Source organism: Perca fluviatilis, chromosome 3 (assembly GCF_010015445.1).
Source record: "Perca fluviatilis chromosome 3, GENO_Pfluv_1.0, whole genome shotgun sequence".
Taxonomy (NCBI): Eukaryota; Metazoa; Chordata; class Actinopteri; order Perciformes; family Percidae; genus Perca; species Perca fluviatilis.
The window spans coordinates 40,077,135-40,101,778 of NC_053114.1; the positions used below are offsets into that span (position 1 = coordinate 40,077,135).

The window sequence follows — 24,644 nt, forward strand, 5'->3', positions numbered from 1 at the left end:
AGCTAATCAATTAACCAACTTTCAACTCAATGTGTTATTCAGATGTTTTAGTATTCCTCCTGCTGTATGGCGTTGCAAATTCCCCTTTCTGATTGAAAAGCTTCGGCAATGTTGAGCGATGAGGCACTGACTTGGCTCATGATTCACGTTACTGGTCGTTACAATAACTTATTGCAAAATGTTACAAAAGCATAAAAATGTTATCAAAACATCAACATGAAAGTGTGAAAAAACAAATGGTGGAAGACGTTTTCAGATGTACATAAATAAAAGTAACAATACTACAGTGTTGAAATACTGCATTCAAACTCTAACGTAAAAGTCATAAATTATTAGCATCAAAATATACTTAAAGCACCAAAAGTGCTCATTATTCAGAATGGCACATCTTAGAATCATTAATTACGAAGAATGAATTGCTTCATATATTGCTGGGTAGCTTAATATACAATGTCATAATTTTTTTGTTGATTTATATTTTGTATTAATAATCTGAATCTGCAAAGTTAACTAAATCTATCACATAAATGTATTGAACTAAAAATTACAATATTTGCCTCTGAAATCTAGTGGAGTAGAAGTACAAAGTAGCAAACAATAGATATACGTAAGTAATATTTAAGTACCTTAAGATCCACTGAAAAAGTAGTCTCCCATTTGAGATGAATGTGGGTTCCATAAGTAGAGTTATTACCTGTAGCAGAGTGGATATTCCTCCCCCTCAGGCAGAGGAGGCAGCTCTGGAGGTGTGATGAAGACTGTGTGCTCACTGCGCTGAGATTCATCAATCTCTATCAGCCTGGCCTCCTCCGGCCTGTCACCGTCCACCTGCAGGACAGAGCACACAGACATAAACAGAGATGTTTGGGTGGTGGTACGGTGACCCTTGCTGCTGATGGAAATAGGGAGTAACTTAACATTATGCCCTGTAATAAATATGTCAGTGTTTGCATAGGAAGGTTTGGGCCTAACAGGCTGATTCACCTACTTTTTTTTGGACTGGAGGATCATTTTAAAACAGCTTTGTAGCTGTCACCCTGATAACAGGATTTCTACAGAACGAGTGTCTGGGAGAGCAGAGGGAGGATGACAGCAGGTGACCTAGATTTCCCAAGTGAGCATGCTTCCCTTTTTCTTTCTTTTCTCTCGTTTTTTTATACTCCCTCTACCTCTCTGCAGCCCACTACTGTCAACACACACACAAAGCTGAAACTAGCCTGTACAGTTCAGTTCTCCGGCTTCCTCCATCTGTCGTCCACAGTGTAAGATTTTTTCAGTGCCAAGTCAAATTATACAAATTACATATGTTACAGTTTAAAAATGTCCAAATTATCCATCACTGTCAAATATAAATCCAAGCAGGAAGGTAGCATACACTGTAACATTACATGGCACATACAATGTTTATTGCAGCAGACTTTGCCTTCCTATGCAACCTTTCACTATGTATTGTATATCCCTGTTTACAGATACAGTGTGACACCTTCGCTGCCCTGCTCCACGGGGAGCTCCGTGCACCGGCGCCAGGAGGGAAGCCAAACACCATTTATCTAAATACATTGTCCACACTGCCATGACACAGAGCTGGCTTTAAATCAGCAAAATATCTCCTTAAGTAATGTACTTTTGAGGAACATTTTCTGCTATTTTATACTTCTACTCCACTACAATTACATAGTATTTGTTATTTCACTACATTTATTCGATCACTTACTTTGCAGATTCATCGCCTATATACCTATACTGACATTCTACAGTAGCATACAATCTATTGTAAAGGCTCTTGTAGGAGGTACGGCAGGTACGACCCCGCAATCAACACGGTGGGAACATTCCATTACTGTAAAGCTAGGTTTCTACCAGCACGTCTCCAGCCATGACCCCTCATCCAGAACATAACAGGTTACTGCTGCTTAATGGTGACTAAAAGTGCTCAGGTTTTATTTAAAAGGTGCCAGAAGAAAAAACACATCTACGTGAAATGCAAATGCAGTGAGCGCAATGGACGACACCTATAATGTCATCGCTTGTAGCTCTAAGGCCTGTCACTAAGCACTTCTCAATTTATGATGCTTCCCTTCGAGACCCTTCATTTTTTATATCCTCAGAAAACTGGAAGTCTTATCTGTCAGCTCTGCTGTAGTAAAATATGTGCAGTAACTCCAAATGTCAGCGATGATTTTATTCATGGTCGGATGGAATTCAGTCTTGTTGGTCTGTTAATCATCAAAGTTTGATAATAACCTCAGTCAAAGCTGTAAAGTGTGGGACTCTTTCTATCTTTAATTAAGGGGGGGGGCGGGGGGGAACAAAAAAAAAAAACAACCCCCCAAAAAAAAAAAAAAAACCCCCCCCCCCCCCGCCCCCGCCCCCCCCGGGGGGCCGCGGGGCGGGGTGGGGGGGGGCCCCCCCCCCCCCCCCCCCCCCCCCCCCCCCCCCCAAACAAAAAAAAAAAACCACCCCCCCCCCCCCCTTCTTTTTTTTTTTTTCTGCCTTCAAGTGCTGATTGAGGAAATGGCGAGATCTATAAACGATCTGACGGAAAACAACAATTGTGAAACATAAAGTCTCCTTGTGCTACATTGGGGTGGTTAAAGAACACAACAGGACGTCACCGGATGGTTTTTCCTGGTCTCAATGGGCCCATATGTCTGTTTTTAGGCTAAGAAGAACTATTTCATTGTTTCTCTTGTCTTTTCTGTGCTCTCTTGTTTCCTTCTCATAATGTCAAATAAACTATCTAAATAATTCCTATGTAGACATGATCACTCAGAGTTCTGCAGCCCCCCTCACACTCACAAATATAATGTCATTTATACCTGTGGATATTTAAGCAAGGAGTTTTATTTTTTATTTTTTTTGCTCCACAGAGACAACTGTGATGATGAAGAAGCAATCTGTCTGACAAGCAGGCCTGCTGTCGGTACAGCAATCAGGAAAAAAAAAGACAGACAGGTGAGACGGGAACGTCTTGTTAATGTCACTCAAAGAACATTCAGTTCATCTGGATCAGACGGGGAGCTTTCCAAGAGGCTGAGAACAAGACAGAGAGATACCCAGTGTCTGCTGAATGACTGCGGATTAGGTTTAAGGGTAGTTAATACAGAAGCAACTGATTTCATATATACCTTTAAGTTATCCACACTTCTCCCTAATATATTGAGTCAAACCATCTACAGTATTTCCATGTTTTAGGAAATAGTTTCACAAAATCTACCAACAAACACCTCTAATGCTCCAGAAAGTCACTGTTCCCAGCCAAGGATTAGTCTAGTACACAACCCCCCCGGTGAATCCAGGACTTGTCGTTTTACAGATTTTGTTACTTGTGCACAGTGTCAGGCTAGCTGTTTCCCTGTTTCCAGTCTTTATGCTAAGCTAAGTTAGCCGGCCAGCTACATAGTTACCCTAGTGACATGAAAATTATGTTGATCTTTTCATCTAACTCTCAACTCTCATCCAACTCTTCCCAAAATGTCAAACTACTCCTTTCGATGTACACTCCCTGACTCTGATATGGCACCAAATAGATGTAAAGTGTAGGTATACCTATATGTTAAATACATTTTAAAATAAATAGTTATTCCTTTTTAATTTTACGGTTTGCATTTCTACAGCTTTAAATGTATGTAATTGTATTTCAGTTGTGTGATTAATCTGACTTTTGTCTTGTTCCGCTGCTGGATTTAATTTGTTTTGTTGCAGCAATGAGCTACTTTTCCTCAGGGGTCAATACGATTTAACCTTAACCTAACCCTTTCTGTATGTGACTGCTGTGTGTGGGTTTACATGTAGCAGAGTGTGCCGTGGGCGCGTGTGCGTGTGTGTGTGTGTGTGGGTGTGGGTGTGTGTGTGTGTGTGTGGGCACAGTGCAGAAAGACAGTCAGAGGATTTAATCGCCCGTGGAGCTGACACACAGAGAGGACGAGGAGACCCGGGCAGGATACTGGCCTCTTGATTCGCTTCCACTAGGTCTCAATTTCAGCCAGAACATACACGCACACACACACACACACGCACACGCACATGCACACGCACACGCGCGCACACACACACACACACACACACACACACACACACACACACACACACACACACACACACGTACACAAGTAAACCAAGGACAGCCAAGTCTATTTCAGGGTCTATTACAAATGTCACCTGCAAGAACCAGCGACCCACAGACTTAATCGGGGAATCGAGAGACTGCATGGACTTTAAGACTGCAAACACAAAATGTAACCTTCAGCATACACTCAGTCTGATGGAGGAACACTACCCTGAGCACATGATACGCAAAATGCTGCCAGCGGAGCAAAGGCGATTCACTGACAGCCTCTCCAAGGGTCTTCATATTGTCCCACTGAAGGAAATGAGCAGAAGGGATGCAGAAAAAAAAAAAAAAACACTTCAAGCTCAGTTAGCACTTCAGAAACTACTGAAGCTTTAAAAGCTCTAACTCTCTCGAGTCATGAAAAATTTAGGGCAGAAAACTGTGCACATGGATTTTCTGTGAAACTGTACTTTCGCTGTCTCAGGACAAATCGCTGTTGCGGCAAATTTGATGTTGACAAAAAATATATTCGAATATTCATTAAATATGGAAAGATTCTAAGAATGTAATATACTGTAGTTTGGATTGCAAGGAACTCATTTGCATCAAACACTGGTGAAAAATTACATTAAAGCTCACTCTAAAGCTGCAGGGGTTGAGGGTTGTCTAAAGGCATGCTACTTGCTTCTAGGAATCTAGGAGACAAACATTGTTTCCTGTACAAACTATTTGGATCTCAAGTAATCTAGTTGTTTGCTGGGACCATGCAACATGCACAAATCCCCCATTTGAAAACAAAATGTACCCACAACAGGTGAGAATCAAAATCTAAATAACAATAGACTTACCTTGCCTCCTTTGTCTGCACTCCGCTCTGAACTGTAGAGCTGCTCGCAAACAGAGGCAGAAAGGGAGAAAGAAAGAAAAACACGAGAAATTGGAAAAGGAGCAGTTTGGCTAAACACAGGTGAAGTTACACAGAGGAGTGTAAACTACTAATACTACAATAAGTGGAGCACAAAGAGGCCTGGAGAGAAAGTAGAACCACTCCAAAAGACAGAAGACGGAGATGAGTGTAAAATTATAGAGGAAAACGAGAAAGGCTTTTTTTTTTTGCAAAATTCCACTGCATCTAAATGAACACATACATACAGTATATGGTATAGACTTCGATTTTAGACTTTATTGTCCCCAAGAGGAAATTCTTAGTCACAAACACGCTACGTTATGGACATAGCACGCTTACAGACAAACAAAAGTACAAACATAACATGACATGCAGAGAATATATACAGTATCTCACAAAAAGTCAGTACACCCCCATGTTAAATTCCCATAAAGGCAGGCAGATTTTTATTTTTAAAGGCCAGTTATTTCATGGATCCAGGATACTATGCATCCTGATAAAGTTCCCTTGGCCTTTGGAATTAAAATAGCCCCACATCATCACATACCCTTCACCATACCTACAGATTGGCATGGTTTTATGTCGGTTAGCTTAATAGCTGGTTTGATTTGCATTGAGAGATGATCTTATGGAAGGTACCCCATGCCAGGGGACAGCACATTTACACTGTTATACAAGCTGTACACTTAATACTTTACATTGTAGCAAAGTGTAATTTCTTCAGTGTTGTCCCATTAAAAGATGCTAGAAAGATGCTAAAATGTGAGGGGTGTACTCACTTTTGAAAGATACTGTATATAACTACGATGCTTACTTTGTCCACACAGTCGTCGAAGAACGCCAGACTGGCATCTTTGTCGCTGACGAAGGAGCATTCCTCAATAAAGCGGATGAACATCTGGGTTTTGGTCATCAGCGAGTAGAACTTCTGATGTGATCGGTCGCGGCTCTTCAAGAACCCTGGAGGACATAAATGTTTAGGTTAGCTTTTAAAAATGATAGTAAAATTAATACGCAGACTTATTTTCTTGACTAAAGTGAGGAATGATTTTACAGTAATTTAAGCAGCAGCTTTATTTTTATAGCTCAACTCATTTCATCTACTGAAAATGTCATGGTTGTGTATGGTCTGTTTCCTGTTTTATTTTGAAGTATTGTCTTTTCTCCCTGGTCATGTCTTGTTTTACTTCCTGCCTTTTTTGATTGTTCTGCCCAGCCCTAATGTGTTTCACCTGTTCCTTTCCCTTGTGTCACCTGTTCCTTGTTTAACCTGTGTATTTAGTCTCTGTGTTTTCTTTCTGTCTTGTCGGATTATTGCATGCGGTTTGCGGTTGTATGCTGTCTCTGTTCTGTCGTGGATTTTGTTTTGCCGTGCTACTCTTGCCTGGTTCGATATGTACTCGGTGTTCCAGCTTGTTCCATGTTCCTGGTTTTTGTATCATCTGTATTTTTGGGATATCTTGCCCGTTTTTCGAGGACTCTTTCTATTATTATATCTTTTGAACACAACTTGGCTCTGTCTTAACTAAATTTGGGTCCAAGCCTCGCCTACATTCACCTCAGCCGTAACCAAGGGGGTAAACTTTGCTTCAGAACTCAAACCTCCTATGGTGCCATTTTGATGCTACAAAGCGATCACCTCCCGTTAGCATTCCATTGACTCACATTCATTTTGACGTCACTTTGACCGCGAATAACTTTACATCTGAAGGGTTTAAAGACTCTATTTGTCCATTGTTAAGTTCTAAAGAAACACGACAATGTATAAAAGGCTCCATTACCTTGTACCTCACGTTATGGCCCAGTAGTAGACGTTTTCGTAAAAATAGTCTAACGATTGTGTCATAACCACGCGACTTACTGTCGCATAGTAGAGGAATTACCGTATAGTACAGGAGAAGGTCGCAGGCAGTTTGGACTTACATTAGCTGTTTAGGTTTAATTACTAATGTTAACTAGCATTTTAGTTAGCAATAATTAGCCTGTGCCCATGTTATCTCCTTACATATACCTACGCTCTCCGTCTCTGCAAGATTGGGAATGATTGAGATTTCTCTTGGCACAGCTACCAGAACACTTCCAACTTTCAGACAGGTTGCTCACGTCAAATCTACGTTGTCTCTCTCAGTTGGAGGCTGTGAAGTAACGCTCAGCGATCACCGGAAAAGTGCTTCTAATATCCTTCACTGGTCTCCGTCCAGAGCAACGGGATCTGTTGGTCCATTCTTATATACTGTCTATGGCCGTAACAGAAAAGAGGTAACTCATCACAAGAGCAATTTACGTGATTGTGTGGTTAAGAAAGCCATTAGAAGGATCTATCTCTTCCATTTGTCTTGTTTTGGATAATGCAAGCCAACACATTGTTATTAGTCTAATGGCCAATTTGGGATGTACGACAACATGGTGAATAGCTTCCGTAATAGATGCTGAAAGCAGCTTAACTGACTAATAGGTCGCTGCTGTTGTGAGACTGGAAGCAGGATGGATGACCACTGGCTCACAACACAGAGGTGGAAGCCAAACACTGACATGTCGCTGCAGAGAAACAATTCCTGAAGCTGATAAATATTTTAATCCTGAAACTGGACCATCCGTTGACTCTGAACAAAACTTCTCAGTAACTTCACTATACAGTCTTTTCTTCAGTAGGTACAGCCTTCCAGGAGAGTCTAAAAAACACATCCTAGTGTCCTAACTAGTGATTTATTGATCAGTTGATTTGAATTGCTGAATCAAGTACATTATTCCTACATTTGCTGGTTAAAGCATTTCAAATAGAAAGTGCATTTCTTTGTTTCATATCACTAATTTGACTACACATAGTTATTACAGTTAGTCATTATGTGATTAAATATATAAAATGCTAAAAATTGAAACCTCCAAACATCAACCCAAAAGGATCAAATGCTTTTTTAATTTTTTTTATTAAAACCTTGAACCTGACAAGCTCTGAGTCATTCTATAAGGAATATGGTAAATTATAAAAAAATCTAAACGGAGTGTTGACAAACACAAATTATTGAATTAATAGTTGACAACACCATCTCACCTCAAGGTCCATTTAGTAGCTGTTCTGGAGCTTTTGATCATATGACATGATCTTCACGAAGTGAGACAACAACAGCTACTAAATAAACCTTGAGGTGAAATTGATTTGGCAACTTGTTTTCAACAGGACAAGATTGAAATCAAAACTCAACTTTTAAGTCAACATGGTCAAGAGTTCCCTAAAGTCCTAAATGTCAACATCTATATCCCATACTTGTCATGAAGGGGGAAATTTGAAGAACTGCAGTTTTGGGACTTCGCAGTGGCATTATTTTTCGGCGCCGCAGGTTGCTGCTTGCTCACAACCCCAGACAGTGGCGATAGGATATTGTAGACCAAAATAGGTCCTCAAAGAATTTAGGTTTGCTGTGATTGTAACAAAAATCACATAAACCTCAACTAACAATTCCCAATTCCACAATTTGTAAAGCAGAAGGAAACGCAGATGCAATCTGTTAAAGTCACAGATGTTAGACTGAAAGCACTTTAATCATATGGAGTTTTTTTTTTAAGGGGGCAGCAGGGAAACAAAAAGTCTACACAAACACATTCTGTAATTTTTTTTTGTTATAGATATTAGGTCAGGAGTTTATACACATGATGCATGAGCTGTTACACCTTTCGTCATGTCATGATGTAATGTACTGCAGCCATTTCTGTTTGCTGTATCATTTAACTCACACAGGACGTGGCCTTGGCTACAGCTATCCTCCAGCGGAGCAGCCATGACTTCACCCTAACTCATTTCAGCTGTGATGTCAACCAGCTTTCATGGGCTCCCATCCAGAGGCCACGCTCACGCCTCCGGAGCATTTAGCAGCTGCGCCACTAACTGACTAACCTTCAGTCTGCAAACAGCCTTGAACCTTCAAACCCAGCATCTTCTCAGATCCCAGCCTTTCTACCCAAACAGTTTGTGTGTGTATTTACTCAGCGGTGGGGATGGACACTTATGAAAGCTCATGTATTAAACAACGCCATCTGTTTTTTAGGCTGGCCAACTGTAGAGAGAACGGTGCTACAGATGACACCGTATTTATATATTCATGGACCCATTAGCACCAATCATGCACTGGAACTGTACAACTGACTTCACAGACTTGGCCGTAAAAATCAGCCCGCATCTTTGTCCCAAGATCCTTGACTTATGCTGAATTTCCACTGCATGGTACAGCTCAACTCGACTCACTTTTGATACCAGGTACTGTTCTCAATTTCGTTTTCCACAGCAGATAGTACCCTCTCAATGTAGGCAGAATTCTTAGCTCATTGTCATAGTGACGCTGCGTGAAACTGCTGTAATCTAGACTAATCTCATAAAGTGGCGTATGTATGACACACCAATTCGTATGCCGTTTTTGCGTGTTATCAAGACGCATAAATCGCTTTTTAGCGTGTTTATCAACGCCATTCGGCCGCCATTTCGTGTGAAATGAATGAAGGGACGTAAGTCCGCGGAAGGAGGTTGGCTGGGGTGGTAATTGGGTAAAACACAGGACTTTCACCCAGGAGAGGTGGGATTGCGTCCTGCGTGTGGCGTTTTTCAACAGTTTTTTTTTTTTAAGCCTTCCCCAATGTTTCTTTCCTAAACCCAACCGTTTGTTTTCCTAAGCGTGTGACGTTGGCCACCCTCGTGTTTTTGTCGTTTTTTTGTGTTACTAAAACCTTTCCCAATGTTCTTTTCCAAAACCTAACCTTTTTTTAGAAGTTCGATTTAGTCTCTCTGACTTCTAAACATTACTATCAGCCACACAACATGTGGTTTGTACAGAATAAACCTTTAAATCAGACAACTAGCAGTTAATATCCTTCCAATTCAAAATCAAAAAGTTTATATAAAACGCCACGTTGAGTCGATTCTGAGATTCAGCGGTTAGATCAGCTGAGAGGCCGGCGTTTCCCAGCATGCCCTGGGTCCACCTGGGTCTTGCAGTTGGTAAAAAGCAACTGTGCTGCCTGCGTCTAAAACCTGCAGCCCCCTTGATCTTGTGAGGTTATCGTTGCCCACGTGTGCATGACGTCAGAGCAAGTCGGGATCAAGTCAGACACAAATCTAACCGGCATGCATTGGGCGGCTAACGCCGGTTATCGATTCTGCGCAGACCTGACTCATCTCGAACGAGCCTACTGTGTTCTCTCGCTGGATCCTTTTATTGGCAACCAAACAGAGGAGTGTCTGCACGTCGTTAGTCTATATCCTTCGCGTTCCACTTCCGGGATTGCTCCGGTGCTGCAGGAAATTCCGCCGGATGCATGTATTTTCTGTTTCCTTCTGCTTTCTTTGTGTTGGAATTTTAAATTCGGGTGGATTTATGAGGACCAATGTTGACTGTTCCTCAGATCTCTGCAGGGTAAATCCAGACAGCTAGCTAGACTATCTGTCCAATCGGAGTTTTCTCGCGCACGACTATTTTGCAGTGGCTCTGTGCGGAGCTTAGCGCCGCCCATGACGATTCTGATTGGTTTAAAGAAATGCCAATAAACCAGAGCATGTTTTCCTCCCATCCCCCATGCTGTGTGGAGTAGCCAGCGAGACTAGCACGTCGTCAACTGACCACAACTAGGTTTAAAAGTCAGTGGTCTGCAGTGTTTTAACTCCACCTTTTGGTATTGGCTCGACTCGCTTAGAACCTCAACTGAGGTGATACCAAAAAAGTACCAGGAATTATGCATAACTAATAACCAAAAAAGAACATTTCCAAGCAAGTCGAGCCTGCATAATGCCCCATTTCCACTGCATAAATGTGTTATAAGATCTAAGCAACTGACGACACATGGGAGGTCACCCCAGTTATTTCCAGATGTTTGTAGATAAAACTGGAATCAGTGACATTGGAGGAGCTCATGCTGTAATGGGTATGTAGAGCAATTTGAGAAATTATCTTCAATTTGATACAGGGCTATACCACCAAACCTGACTGAGATTGAACCCTTTCCAGAAATGATCAGAAAAATAGCTCCATCAGAATAAGAAAATGTCCAGATTGAAAATCAGAGACCAGTGTGGAAATAATAGTCTGACAAAATAATCTTAACTCCGAATCCACGTACTATCTATTTACATTAATTTTACAATCTGTTCATCAAAAGGACACCTGTCGAAACATGTCAAAGCTCCTTCGGATTATATTCTATTTAAATGACTATATACAAAAGTGTCTAACTCAAGCAGTTATTATGGGCTTTCTTCGGTTTATTCACAAGAAAGCACAGTAAACCAATAATTCTACCAAGCGCTCAATCAGCTCTATCTTTCTTAGGAGTTTGTGGTGGACCGGCTGGCCTTGCAAAGAACACGTCTTTCAGATTACTGGTATTAAAGCAGCAAAGCTCAAACCATCTGTGATCAGTAAACACTTTGGTGGGAATCGTCATTCAGATACATTTCTTTCAGAGAGAGAAAAAATTGGCTCATAGATGGACTTGTTTTTGGTCTGTGTGAGGAGTTTGAGGGGGCTGCTGGGGAAAAAGGACAGCTGGGTTCATCCATTCACCCGGTTTCCTCTGTGACTCTGACCTGGCTGTTGGGCTCCAACACACCGCATGTGGCTAAATAGTTGTTTTGACTACAAGTGGTCAGGGTGATTCTATTCCACGAACCTTGCAAGTCAAAGAGCGAACTGGCGTCTGTGGCTTTCTCAGAGGGCGCCTGGGTGATGGGTCGTAAGAATGAGCGGTAGCCTTTTAAAATAGCCGCCATGAAGCGCAGGAAGGCTTCCTGGATCTCCAGCTCCAGGGCGTGGAGGCTCTTCCCACAGCTCAGCTCTGACGATTCACTCATGCTCAGCTCCATCAGCCCATCAGGCCGCTGCTGACCTGAAGACAGAGGGAGGGAGAGGGGAGGAGGAGGGGGAGGGGGGGGACATCAGCAACTGTCGCTACATACTGCATTAGAATCTCTACGTCAACATAAAGGTTGAATCATCACTTCTGCCGCTGAAAATTATACATTTTTGGCATTTTCATGAAGTCGTTATGATCAAAGGATATGTATTAAAAAGGTCTTACAGTATGGCCAGAGCACTGCTTAAATTAAGTATTCATATCGCAAATGAGGATTAGGCTTGCATATTTGGGAAAAATAAACTTTGATATCAGAGTTTCCGAAAGTCCTTTAAAGGCTTAAATGTCTCCACTAAAACTACTGGCAGGCATATCAATATTAAGCACTTCTGGCAGAAACTGGGTAGATTTTCAACTTCACTGATTTAGAAAATTCATTTATTCAATTTCTGCGGCTCAAGAAGCAGCAGGTTCCATGGTCTCCCAGTGAGCACGCTCCACAAATAGCAGAGAAAGTCGACAACAATGCAATGAGCACCATGGTGGGGCAGACGGGTAATAAGGAAATTATTCTATGATGGGATTATTGCTGGCATTCAATTAGTGGAATTGAGAGAGTACAGACTGAATGGAGAACAAATTGTGAAGACAACAGAATCCCTATGTGGGCTCGGACCATGACTGTATGTTGAGAGGGACGACGAGTCTCTACTTCCTCCCATTGTACAAAAATGAAGCCAAAATATCCCGGATACGGGTGCTGCCATCATGCGCTGGTGACGTCATTTGGAGTCAGAGTCTGCGCGGTAGTGATCTATCAAGGTCCCGCCCAGACACTAGCCTGACTCAATCGCGAGTCAATCTAGCTGCTGTCAATTATGACGTTTCACCCCGTTTATATAGCATCAAATAACTAATTACAACCACACTTCTAACAAATCAAAATGAGAACTACCAAAAATGACAGAAACCAACCAATGTATTTGACGGGTACTTTGTTTTTTTTGTTTTGTCCATGTCCCATCCGCTAACATGGAGTGGGCGGGTTTAGAACCTAAACCGCAGCCTGTCACCAGGGGGCGATCCACATGTTTTGAATTCACTTTAGTGGAGCTGTCATGTGACCATCTTTATATACAGTCTATGTTTCGAACAAATTACGTGTTAGTTCAAATTAGTTTGAGCTTGAATCTTTTAAAAAGTGACAGCCCTGCCACCTTCTATACAACTAAACACAAAATAAAAAGGTTTGCTGAAGTGAACTTGCATGCAGGACTGATCATGAAACTTATATAACAAAATCAAACACATTTTTACAATTGTTTGTCCGATCAGCATAGAACTCACCGTCAACCAGCTGCTGGTAAAGATTGCTCAGCACATTCATCAGGTTTTTACAGGCTTTCTTTGGCAAGATCTTCCATGTGAGGGCTCGCTTATCTTCATTGCTGGAAAAGCAGAAACACCCAGTGAGCCATGGAGAGGCTGAGAGGCCTAAACCAACATGGACAGCGGTCGGGCCAGAGGAGTTCAGACCACCCTAACGCTGTCTGGCTGGTAATGAGGCAAAACTATGTGAACACTATACTGAAAAATGCATTCTCTTCATATTAAAGCGGGTCTGACACTACAAAAATAACCATTTCCACCCAGACTCCAGGAAAATGTCCCGGTCTCTAAACTTAGAACTCATGACTTAGCAGTTATGTGGTCTGGAAAGAAAAAAAAACAGATGCAGCAAAGGAAACAATGTTGAGCTCTTAGCTGGAAGTGCAGTACAGTATATATGTGGCTTATTGCCCCTGTAGTTACTCCTTTCAATATTCACCATGAGAAATCAACTGAGTCACAAAGACAGATTAAGTTGTGCAAAACTGTCTTTTTAAAGATGTTATTCCTCACATCAATAGATCTCAGACCAGCTCTTAGTTATGCTGCTATAGTTTTTAGAATGCATGGAGACTTCCTATGATACACTGACCTCTCTCTCTCTCTCTCTCCATCTGTGTGCATTCATGTCCCTTTAATGCATGTTACTAACCTATCTCCGGGGAGCTTACTGCCCGGAGTCATTAAGCTTTCTCGCCTCGCAGATTGGGTGCTTCGTTTTTGGCACGAAAATAGTTCTATTATCTTTATTGTTACTATAAGTGCCACGGCGCATCATGCCAACTGCTATAATTGTTGTGAATCATATTTCTGTATATCTGCATCAGTGTCTCCGTGTCCCAACCGGCAGTGGCAGATGGCCGCCCACAAAGAGCCCGGGTCTGTCCGAGGTTTCTGCCCAAAAACAATTTTTTCCTCGCCACTGTTTCACCAAATCCTTGCTTGTGGCAAATTGTTGGGTCTTTGTAAATTATAGAGTGTGGTCTAGTCCTACTCGATCTGTAAAGTGTCCTGAGATAACTCCTGTTGTGATTTGACACTATAAATAAAATGTAAATGAATTGAATAGCTCAACAGCAATGGGAAGTTGTGTGTGTACTGTGCTCACTGGAAGATGGTGTTTGTGTCCAGGTCCACGCAGCTCACGTCTGGTGGGGGGTCATAAAGATCAAAGTAGCGGGAGTCCACTCCTACAATGAATGGACAAGGGGCGCTCAACACATCAGCCAACGCCAGGGGGCACAGAGGAATATACGGGCACGGCCAGTGGAATGGGAAGATCATCTGAGGACGAGGATTAAGATGAGAAAGTGAGATTAAAAAAAAAGGAAGATAGGGCTCCTTTGTCAAATGTTGCAGGTCAATAAGAATTATTTCAAAAAAGGTCAACAGTCTACTAAAATGTTTACTGTTTATTTGAATTTTTTCTCTAGGAGTACATATCCGTTTTCTCGCCTCGCAGTTTTCCTTGGATTGGGGGGGAGGGCACCTAAATCATGGTTGCAGCTGCCGTGGTCTTGTTGTCATGCCCTACTGCGCTCCGCAACGCCCTGAACTGCTACAACTATTATTTCTAGTCATAGTTCTACTATCTTTATTGTTACTATAACTGCCACTGTTCATCAAACCAACTGCTATAATTAGTATGAATCATGTTTCTCTATATCTGTATATCTGTATCAGTGTCTCCGTGTCCCAACCGGCAGCGACAGATGCCGCCCACAAAGAGCCCGGCTCTGTCTCGCCACTGTTGCACCAAATGCTTGCTCGTGGGAAAATTGTTGGGTCTTTGTAAATGTTTGGTCTATCTGTGTATCTCAAGTGTCTTGAGAGAACTATAAAATTGAATTGAATATATTCAGCCTGTCTTCTTTTATATTGATTTTATTCATATTATTCACTCATTTATTTATTTTGTCCACTTTTTAATGCAAACATCTTTTATTAGAATTTTTTTTTCATGTATTTATTTTCTCCTGATTTTTTATTTGTTTACTTATTTCATTTTATTCTTTTCTACATATATATTATTTTAGTTTTCTTTAAATCAGAAAAAGATGCATATTTGTTGTACTGTATTATGTATTAACTGATGGTGACCAACACAGTAACTATAACAACCATATAAGACTATACTAATAAGTGTATTAACTAAACTGAAATATAAAAGAAAGAAAAGCACATTTATTCTCTCTTTCACATTTAATTTGACCAAAGAAGAGGACAGCAGCATAAAGAGTGTGAAGTCAATATGGTGAGGCAACCCCTGGAGGGAACTAAATAACCACTCAGACTTACAGACACCAGCGCTTCAGTGACGCTGGTCAGTACGGCGGGTCGTAGCGAGTGGACCAGGATCTTGTGTTCGGTGACGGCAAACACCAGCAAGGTGACGGCGTTCTCTGGTCCGAGATTCTGGAGCAGCATGGAAAACCGACCACCACTACGAAAAACACAAATGTGCTAAATTCAAGTTCAATAAAGGGAACTACAACAGGGTCTTTTTCTGACCATTGAACATATTTTGGGTTCCAAAAGAATCTTCAGACCAATAATACTGTGGCTGAAGTCGGCATTCTCGGTTTTCTATTTTCAATTGTATGAAGGGAGCTCAAAATTGCTAATATAGAAAAGATTAAATACAGTATTTAAGGCCTATTTGTGCTTTCTAATTGAAAAGGTATCAAACAAATCAACACATCTGAACTATGTTGTTCTGTATGTACATAAACTGCATAATTCCTTTACATTTTAGCACAGAACGTGCTGTCAGATATCACCAGAAGAACATGTGTGCAGCTGCGCTTACCTGAGCGGTAAAGGAGAAGACACTGGCTGGCTCAACATCAGGCTGTCATGAGGGGAAAGCTGCAGAAAAGCTGGAAAGTGAGAAAAAACCAACCGAGCAAAAATACGCCTGCATTGAATCATTTCAAAATCAGAGCGTCTATTTGCATCCCCGGTACGAATAGTCTAGGCAACGCAGCTGAGCAATTCACACCCTGTGACGTAACAACAACAAAAACGTTGCTCGCGTGCACCGAAATCATGGCAGCAGAAACTGGCATATTAAGAAAGTTTTGTCTCTAAAGTTTATGACAATTGAATTTCTAGCGGAAAATGGATACTACAGTTGCGCTTTCTGTCTTCAGTGAAAGCATACAACCATTAGTTTGTTAGTTAGTACCTATTTTTTGTATACAGTATGGTTACCTAGCAACCAAGGCTTAAAGACACCAAGTCGTCAACGGTTGTACTACATTCCACTTGAACTGCTAGATGAGTGGTTACAACAGTGAGCTATGGCCCCGGAGTCTGGGGTTCGATTCCCCAGTGAAGAGATCTTGTTTCTTTTATTTTGGATTGGATAATTTGCATGCCATTGCACAAGTCAGGGCCCGCCCCCCCAGGTCGAGAACCAAGCGAGTGTATGTATCAACGTCTCTCTGAAGTGTACGAAATATTGGACACTGCAACGATTTTATTTAGGCAACAGAGCAATATTCCAAAAAGGTGTAATACATGAGTAGTATGGATGGTACCAGATGGGGTATTAATAGCACACATTGCTGTGTGCACTGGGGTACGAATAGCATACACTGCTAATTGTAGCCTACCAGGGGTGCAAATAGCCTCACCCTTTAAATATTCATCCATAATGGAGGACCTAAACTACTACACCCACAGGCAATTCTAAACACCTCCAGAAAACAACACTATTGTCTGCAAAATGATAAACACCCATTTCTAACATGCACCATATGCAGCAAACATCCCATTACTCGTGTGACCTAAACTTACCTGCACCAGGATGCGAGGCCTCTGAGAGGAAGGGAAGGGAACTTTGTGCATAAAATGAGAGATGTGCCTGGAAAAAAAAAAAATAAGGGGGATGTGAGGCCAAAAATATCAGCAGTTGGCGGCCAAATAATCAGGCAATGCCTCTCAGACGGGTTAGAGTTATGAGCAGCAGTAAAACATGAAAAGCATGAACATTCTGTTACAAATCACCTAACCGAGGTAATGTCAAGTAAATATATTCCAAATTAAAACATTGTTGGTGATGGATTTTGTATTTCTGGACCTGGATTGGATTGTTACACCGCATATTACATTTGCAAGCACAAAGATGCTTCCGGTGTAAAGAAAAATGGAAAACATTTCCACTACAACACCAAAAAAAAACATCAGGCGTTGCTGTCAGTCCCAATGCACTGCATATCACATATTGATAATATCTCCTTTGATTTAGTAAGGTTGACACCATATAGTAAATTTCTTGTCACGCTCGTTGACAAAAGCACTATATATGTATATTATCTCTCTAGGGGAGGTGGGGGATTTTAATCTGTCAAACACTATCATTCAATTATGAGGCAGCATTTCGACGGAACAGAGGACTTATTGGCTGAAATAATAGAGTTGCAAAATGTTCAGAGCTATTTCAGGCGCCTCTGGTTCCAGAAGTAAAAGTCCCATTTATTTTTCCCATAGACCTGACTCACAGTTGGACCACTTTTACAGCATGAAACTCACCTGGTCATCATCAGTACAAAAGATGAACAAATGCATTAGAAAATGTCTGGTTCTTTGATTTAAATAAAATAAAAATAAAAAAGTACAGGCCTGTGTACATAAACATATTTAGGGGATAAGGTACTTACAACTCCCAAGGTGCATTTCGGCAAAATGTATCCAATTACCAAGCTTAACATGCGCCACTAACACCCCCGTCAGCAAAAATGTTTACCAATTGAACAAAGCATCTTACTTGCTTCTTCTACATAGAAATGGCGGCCGAGGCTTGTGGGTATTGCAATATTTAGACGCATCGCCATGCCAAAGTGACACAAAACTTGATTTATTTGGTGGTTAGAACATAAACCTATACAGTGGCTTGAAAAAGTGTTCACACCCCTTGAACTTTTCCACATTTTGTCACATTACAACCACAAATGTAAACATATTTCATTGGGATTTCATGTGATAGACCAACACAAAGTGGCGCATAATTGTGAAGTGGAAGGAAAATTATACATGGTTTTCAAATAAAAAAATAAAAAACAGAAAAGTGTGGCGTGCAAAAGTATTCAGCCCCCTTTACTCTGATAGCCCTAAATAAAATCCAGTGCAACCAGTTGCCTTCGGAAGTCACCTAATTAGTAAATAGAGTCCCCCTGTGTGTAATGTAATCTCAGTATAAATACAGCTGTTCTGTGAAGGCCTCAGAGGTTTGTTAGAGTCAACATTAGTGAACAAACAGCATCATGAAGCCCAAGGAACATACCAGACAGGTCAGGGATAAAGTTGTGGAGAAGTTTAAAGCAGGGTTAGGTTATAAAAAAATATCCCAAGCTTTGAACATCTCACAGAGCACTGTTCAAGCCATCATTCGAAAATGGAAAGAGTATGGCACAACTGCAAACCTACCAAGACATGGCCGTCCACCTAAACTGACAAGCCGGGCAAGGAGAGCATTGACCAGAGAAGCAGCCAAGAGACCCATGGTAACTCTGGAGGAGCTGCAGAGATCCACAGCTCAGGTGGGAGAATCTGTCCACAGGATAACTATTAGTTGGGCACTCCACAAATCGGGCCTTTATGAAAGAGTGGCAAGAAGAAAGCCATTGTTGAAACAAAACCATAAGAAGTCCCGTTTGCAGTTTGCCACAAGCCATGTGGGGGACACAGCAAACATGTGGAGGAAGGTGCTCTGGTCAGATGAGACCAAAAGGGAAGTTTTTGGCCTAAATGCTAAACGCCATGTGTGGCGGAAAACTAACACTGCACATCACCCAGAACACACCATCCCCACCGTGAAACATGGTGGTGGCAGCATCATGCTGTGGGGATGCTCTTCTTCAGCAGGGACAGGGAAACTGGTCAGAGTTGATGGGAAGATGGATGGAGCCAAATACAGGGCAACCTTAGAAGAAAACCTTTTAGAGTCTACAAAAGACTTGAGACTGGGGCGGAGGTTCACCTTCCAGCAGGACAACGACCTTAAACATACAGCCAAAGCTACAATGGAATGGTTTAGATCAAAGCATATTCATGTGTTAAAATGGCCCAAAGTCAAAGTCCAGACCTAAATCCAATTGAGAATCTCTGGCAAGACTTGAAAACTGCTGTTCACAGACGCTTTCCTCCAATCTGACTGAGCTTGAGCTATTTTGCAAACAAGAATGGGCAAAAATGTCAGTCTCTAGAGAGACATACCCCAAAAGACTTGCAGCTGTAATAGCAGCGAAAGGTGGTTCTACAAAGTATTGACTCAGGGGGGCTGAATTAGGGCTGGGCGATATGGAGAAAATCAAATATCACGATATTTTTGACCAAATACCTTGATATCGATATAGCAACGATATTGTAGTGTTGACTATTGGTGCTTTCACAAAATATTTACACAATGAGATTTTTGATAAATAATCATCAGTAATGTGGATATAGTGACTAAGTGGGTAAAAGCAAATAACAGAACAGTTACTACAGTCTGGTAAGTTCAGAAAATGACATCACTTTACTGTAATGCAGCCTTTAAAACCAGGAAAAGACAACACAAATCTAAGACGATATCTAGTCTCATATCACGATATCGATATAATTGTCATGATGTCATCATGGCAGCCTGTGCTGATTGCTGTGGGCGTGGCTCAGCTGGCAGGTGGCTCCAGGTGAAGCTCATTCCCTCATCAACCTCCTGCAGTACTTAAGGCTGGCTCTGTGATCCACTCGTCGCCAGATCGTACAGTCTACAAGCGTGGTATTGTGGCAATCCTAGTTCCCTGTATTTTCTGTTTTCTTGCTTGTGTGGCTAACTTAGTTTTCTGTTTGTCTCAGGTTGCAGCCTGCCTTGCTCGTTCGTTTGCCTGCCTGCCTGCCTGCCTGCCTGCCTGCTTGCTCCTCACACCTGCCCTTCTCTCTCTACGGATTGGACTCAATTGTTTGGACTCTGGAGGAGGCCAACCACATGGTCACCCCCACCACGTCACGGGGCACGCTCTGGAGAGCACATAGCACCCACCACTCACCACTGGATTCCCTCGACACAACTTCCCCTTTTTTTGCCACCCGCACATTCATTGTATATATTTCACGCATTAAAACATTTACCTTTACTTTTTGTGTTGGCCGTCTGCTTTTGGGTCCCTCCTCCAGTGTCATACCATAACAATAATATCGATATATTGCACAGCTCTAGGCTGAATACTTTTGCACGCCACACTTTTCAGTTTTTTTATTTGTAATAACATTTACATTTGTGGTTGTAACGTGACAAAATGTGGAAAAGTTCAATGGTATGAATACTTTTTCAAGCCACTGTATGTTCAGAAAAAGATCTGGAATAGTCCCATGTTTGATTGTTCAGTAACATTGAGGCGATTGTTTAAAGATAAAAAAAAAAGGGAATATAGAATGGGGGGAAAAACACTTTGGGAACCAGTGGCTCCTACCACTACGTAATGTGATAAGTCAAAATAAGCACACACTAACATAGCATAAAATGGTGTAATTAAGAGCCAAATGAAGACAACTCACTTCTCGATGGGCAGAGCGTGAGGGCCGGAGATAGAGTAGCGATAGAGGAATGTGAGGAACTTGCGGAAAGCGTCAAAGAAGGGCCAGTGGGAAAGCAGACAGATACACTTGTTGGTGAAGACCAAGCGTGGGGTTGCTGTGGTGGTGCTGTTAGTGCCGCTGCTGGCGGCTGTCCCCTTACAGTTGGAGGAGGGTTTGGGTGGATCGGGGCTCAGGAGACCGAGCTGGGAGCACTGCTGATCAGTCAGACACTCCTGCGGGAAGGGCTCATAGAACTGAATGGCAGCACCGTAGACCTGAAACAGGAGGAAATATTGGATACACAACTCACCATCTGCAGATGTAGCACATACAGTAACTGCATGTACGAGACCTTTCTAAAAACAGTCTAAAGCCACGTTGGATCTCATCGTTACAGATATAAATTTATGATGAGACACTGACACCGACACTTCATTCAAAGGGCAAACTGGGAAAGCATTTCTGTTGGCCTGCTGTAGAAATGTGTAGCTCAGAGGTCACCACACTCAAAACTCTCCTTGAATACACCTGCCACCACATCTACTACATCTGTGTGTTAACATTAGGGCAGCAACAAATTATTATTTCCCTAGATCTGCTAAGTTGACGTTTGAAAATTGCTTGTTTTATCTAATCAAAAGTCCAACACCCAAAGATATTTAATTTACATTCAAATATGACAAAGAAAAGCAGCAAATAGTCACATTTGAGCAGCTGGGACCTGCAAATGTTTGACATTTTAGCTTGAGAAACCACAATTAGTTATCCAAATAGTTGCAAATTACTTTTCTGCTGGTTGCCTTATCGATGAATCCGCTAATCAAGACAGTTTCAGCTCTACGTAGCCAATTTAATTATCTACAGTAATGTTTGTATAAACACACATATGTACTTCTATAACTATAGAAGCATATAACAACTAACATTAACCATATAAAAAAACAAATCTTAACCCTCATACAGCCCTTTGAAGAAGTGGGGACAACTCAAAATATCCTCACGTGTAATTTTAACATCTCAACACTGCACATTTCCTCTTTTTGCTACTTTTATGGTTTTATTTGCATCTTACTATCATTACATATTTCAATTATGCTTGATTTTTATTATCATTTTAGTGCTTTTGTTATTGATATTCTATCCTGCACTTTCACTGTTTTATTAAAGTGCTGTTTGTTCTAATTGTTGTATGTCTTGGGGGGTACAGCCTTACATGGGTTTCTGATTCCGAATTCATATCCTGTAAATCTTTTAATCTGGAAAGCACTTTGTGCTTAATGCTTGAAAAGTGCTATATAAATAACATTATTATTACTATTATTATTATTATGTTGTCAATGTTTAACAATGATTTCCAGATGGGAAAGTCCAACAGATGTACTAATAATGAAAAGTAGCAGACCGTTTATAAACCTCTATGCAGTCCTCTGAATCATCCCTGCACTCTTAAATAAATGAAAACATTAATAAGCATAGAAATAAAATAGTGCACCTCTGCTTAACCTTTATTGATCATCAATACCATGCAGACAAACAAACAGCGGTTAGCTGAGCCAGCATCAGCATTAGGCCAAATAAATCCTCTCTGCTTCCTGGAAATATGAGACTTTCCCCAATTCACGCACGGATCCAAGCTAACTGGCTTATCTGCTGGCCGCCTGTGTGAGTCACATTTTACCCCGAAATGGACCGAGGTGACCCATGTCCTTGTTTGCTGATGACTGACCTGAGGACGCCTGCGTGTGTGTGTGTGTGTGTGTGTGTGTCATATGTTGTGTTTAGAAGCGAGGCATTGTATCTTTGTCCGATGAATATGAATGACTACCAGACCTGCTTATTCATGTGTTTAATCCAAACAAAACAGTTGTGGTGTTTTGTTTTTTGCTCTTTTAACCAATCACCACTATTCAAGGGCCTCATACAGGGTTGATTTGCGTTTATTCTGTTATACACAACTTGCAACACACAAATACAGTAAAAAAATGAAGACAACCAAAACAGGATTGGCAAGATGTGGCAAGAGTTCACGTCTGAATTAAGATTTGATTTTAATAATGAAGAGTTTAGGCAGCGGTGAAAAGCACATTTACTCAAGTATTGTACGGTACTTAAAGTTCCAATGTGTAGGAATTTCTCCCATCTAGCGTTGAGATCATATATCGCAATCAACTCTCTCGCACCACGCAGTTCAAAGTACGTATTACAGCTACGGTAGAACTTCACGCTTCAAAAAGCCGGTCTCTTGCTCTTTTCAATATTTTTTTTTTTTTTAATTTTTCTGGGTGAAGAAGAAGACTGAAATTTGGATTTTGAATACGTGTGGTCCTCCATGTTTCCTTCTTCAAACTTGCCGATGCCGGGAAGCTACGATACCCGTTAGCAGCATTAGCAGCACCTCCATTTAAAAAAGGAGCACCTTGTTCAATTGTATTTGTATGTTCAAAAATATAAAACAAAAACAAGTTTATAAAAAAAATAAAAAATAAAAAATAAAAAAAGGAGCCCAAAACGACAGTCGGCGACATTAAAGAACGGCTTGTGTATTGCTAAGGCTACAGGGTCAAAATTAAATGATTCATTAAAAACGTAATAACAATAACTTATTTCACCAGTAAATTCCTGTTAAACGACAAAAACAAGCACTGGATGAGAAAAGGGTATTTTACAACAACTTTGAATGCAGCACGAGGCTGGCGAGGCGAATTTCAAGTGAATGCAACATCTGAGTTGTTTTTCAGACAACGGCAGCTACAGTCTGGTGTTGGAATCCTCTCCAGTGAAATACAGACACACTTTTACACCGTTTTAGCTGTCAGCATTTTAACCGTGTTTACTCCAGCTGCTAGCTAACGTTACCTGCTGTCGAGTGTAGTGTTACCGTAACTAGCGTCCCGTGCGGAGATGGTGCCGTCCGTTTTCGGAGCATCTGAGAGTAGCGCAGGCATTTAAGTGGCACCTAAATAAGGCACCGAAATCCGCATTGCTATTCGGTCCGGTAGATAGCGGTCGTTAAGGCATCCCCCCCCAAATAAAAACTCTTCGGATCTACAGAATTCACGTGGATGACATTTTCTCATTCAAAATGGCGATTTTCGCCGAAAAGTGACTAGTTTGCAGGTATGTATCATTTGACAGCGAAAACGCGAAAGGCGGAACAGTATGTCCTGTATGTCCCTTACCGGCTAATGTATTTCAAGATGGCGCATGACTATGGAGTGTATATACGTTTATATACTATAATGGTATATACACAACTGTCTATGCGTCTAGCCCAGTTCATGCGAATGCAAATGTGAAATTTCAAGCCAATAGGAATACTTGGAATTGATGGTGGTGGTAAATATTCATGAAAAAGGACGGAAGTTAGGAAGGAAGGAAGTTTGTGAACGGGCAACACAGATTTTGATAATGAACAACTTAACACGTTACACACTGGACCTTTAAGTACAAGTTGGAGCCAATTATAGTTTATTTTAGTATTTCCATTTTATTTATCCATTATCTGATCATTATTTTCAGCTTTAGTTCCCAGTTACTTGGCATATTATGACTTTTTGAACATAACTTGTGATTAGTTTCTAAAATTGGATTCACTGTAATAAATGTAACAATCCAACAGTGTTTAAAGTAGTTCAAATTTGCTCTTCCTCGAGTATCTGCAACAGTAAAATGCTGTTTACATGTTAATGCATTATGAATAGTAATGTAACACTGGGATACTTTGATTTCTGATACTATCGGAATTTAATATTTGTATAACGGTGGGTTCATTACCCCTAAACTTGAATAAGTAAACTCTGCTACCAATGGTAAGCCCAAGCATTTCTTTGCAGTGGTCATCCGGATGAAATTAATCGTACACAAACACATGGTAGATGAACGCCCAGGCTCTTGGGCTCT

The 24,644-nt window shown here is 41.2% G+C and overlaps 1 protein-coding gene across 1 annotated transcript in view; it reads right to left on the reverse strand.

Annotated features, from left to right (window-relative positions):
• LOC120556511 (C-myc promoter-binding protein-like) overlaps positions 1–24,644 on the reverse strand; it is a 90,821-nt gene that overhangs the window by 25,907 nt on the left and 40,270 nt on the right. Inside the window, exons 6-15 of the mRNA XM_039796155.1 lie at positions 20,724–21,019; positions 16,986–17,052; positions 15,994–16,052; positions 15,483–15,627; positions 14,293–14,468; positions 13,143–13,243; positions 11,613–11,828; positions 5,776–5,921; positions 4,903–4,941; positions 695–828 (exon numbers count right to left, since the gene is read on the reverse strand). Coding sequence (XP_039652089.1) covers positions 695–828; positions 4,903–4,941; positions 5,776–5,921; positions 11,613–11,828; positions 13,143–13,243; positions 14,293–14,468; positions 15,483–15,627; positions 15,994–16,052; positions 16,986–17,052; positions 20,724–21,019 — 1,379 coding nt within the window. The remainder of the gene's footprint in view (positions 1–694; positions 829–4,902; positions 4,942–5,775; positions 5,922–11,612; positions 11,829–13,142; positions 13,244–14,292; positions 14,469–15,482; positions 15,628–15,993; positions 16,053–16,985; positions 17,053–20,723; positions 21,020–24,644) is intronic.